The 1,363-nt window shown below is 50.8% G+C and overlaps 1 protein-coding gene across 1 annotated transcript; it reads left to right on the top strand.

Moving 5' to 3' along the window:
* Positions 1-365: 365 nt before the first annotated feature.
* LOC109731738 (uncharacterized) lies at positions 366-740 on the top strand. The gene has a single exon (XM_020290910.1). The coding sequence runs from the start codon at positions 366-368 to the stop codon at positions 738-740; it is 375 nt and encodes a 124-aa protein (XP_020146499.1).
* Positions 741-1,363: the final 623 nt, after the last annotated feature.

Below are 1,363 nucleotides of genomic sequence, written 5' to 3'. Positions count from 1 at the left end.
AAACATATTTTAACAAATCTAAGGCAATTAATTATCTAGTGCCACATAGTTCAGACTGCTAGCCTGAAGCAATTGAGAGGAAAACTATGGAACCACAGAACGAGTCAAACCGTCCGGGTCACCTTATCACATCCGCGTGAAGCAAAAGCTGCAGCAGGCATAACAGGTTGGAACATGGGCGCGAGAGCCGCTCCATCTGTCCTCGATCAGCCACACTTTCTGCCAGTCAATCACGCTGCTTTCATGCAAGCCTCAACTGACCCCCAGTCGCAGTTGGGCAATGCGTTCTTGGTGCCACTGCCACCACACCATATATACTTGGCTTCCTCGTTGTGCAATGCACTAGTCTAGTATACTTACTTTCCATGGCGGCGTCCCACCAGCTACTCGTCTTCCTCCTTGTGGCGCTCGCCGCCAGCGGCAGCAACGGCGCCGTCGCCGCTGCGGGCGACGATGACGATGTGCAGCTGCGGAAGGTAGCCCTGTCACAGGCCATCGAGGTCCTTTCCCGCTACCGCCCGGAGACCACCGATGCCGAGACCCTGAAGCGGGCCGTGGCGGTGGTGAACCGGGAGGCGCAGGGGTACTGGAAGCCCATCTTCAACAACGTCAACAAGGTGATGCACAGCGGCGTCGACGACTGCACCAAGGACGAGGCGTTCGCCACGGCCAAGGCGCTGCTCAACCGCGAGCTCGGCCAAGGCCCAGACGCCATCAAGATGGACTTCGAGTACGTGTGACCTGCGTGCAGGCATGACACATCCCCACCTCTGGCTTTTTTTTTTCTTTTCCCTTCGGCCTTAGCGTGCCCTGTCTCCGTCTGTGGTGTTGTTAGTTCGGGTGCTCCCTGCGGCCTGTCGCAGTTGTCCGAGCCTTCGGCTTCCTTGTTGACGCCTGTTGCCATTGTGCTTGCCTGTAGTTTGTGTTCCCTTAATCAGCGAGGTGGGTAAGGTTATTTCGTTACTCCCTGTGTTCATCACCTCATGTCTTCTCTACCGATTATTCCATGCAACAAACTTGAGCTCTAGTTGTGTGATCCAAGAGACTGAACTTCATGGCTATTTTTGTATCTAAGACTTTGCATGCATTGTGTGCTCTGGCTCTGGAGTCCATGTTGTTCTTCATGTTCGTCCATGTTTGCTATGCAACCAAATCCTATATTTATGGAACCTTTTTGAGGAAAATGCTATTCTCTTTAAATAAACAGGGAATTGCGCTAGAGTACACAATATTTGTGGCTAGGTAACAAAAAAATCAACAACAATAGGGGATTTGCAAAAACACAACTCTGGGAGACTAACTAATTACTAACAACAACATAATTTTCTCTGATTAGTCTCTTAATGAGAAATACAACGTGTGA

Source organism: Aegilops tauschii, chromosome 3 (genome assembly GCF_002575655.3).
Source record: "Aegilops tauschii subsp. strangulata cultivar AL8/78 chromosome 3, Aet v6.0, whole genome shotgun sequence".
NCBI classification, from domain to species: Eukaryota; Viridiplantae; Streptophyta; class Magnoliopsida; order Poales; family Poaceae; genus Aegilops; species Aegilops tauschii.
This window is presented reverse-complemented; position numbering and strand designations above follow the sequence as displayed.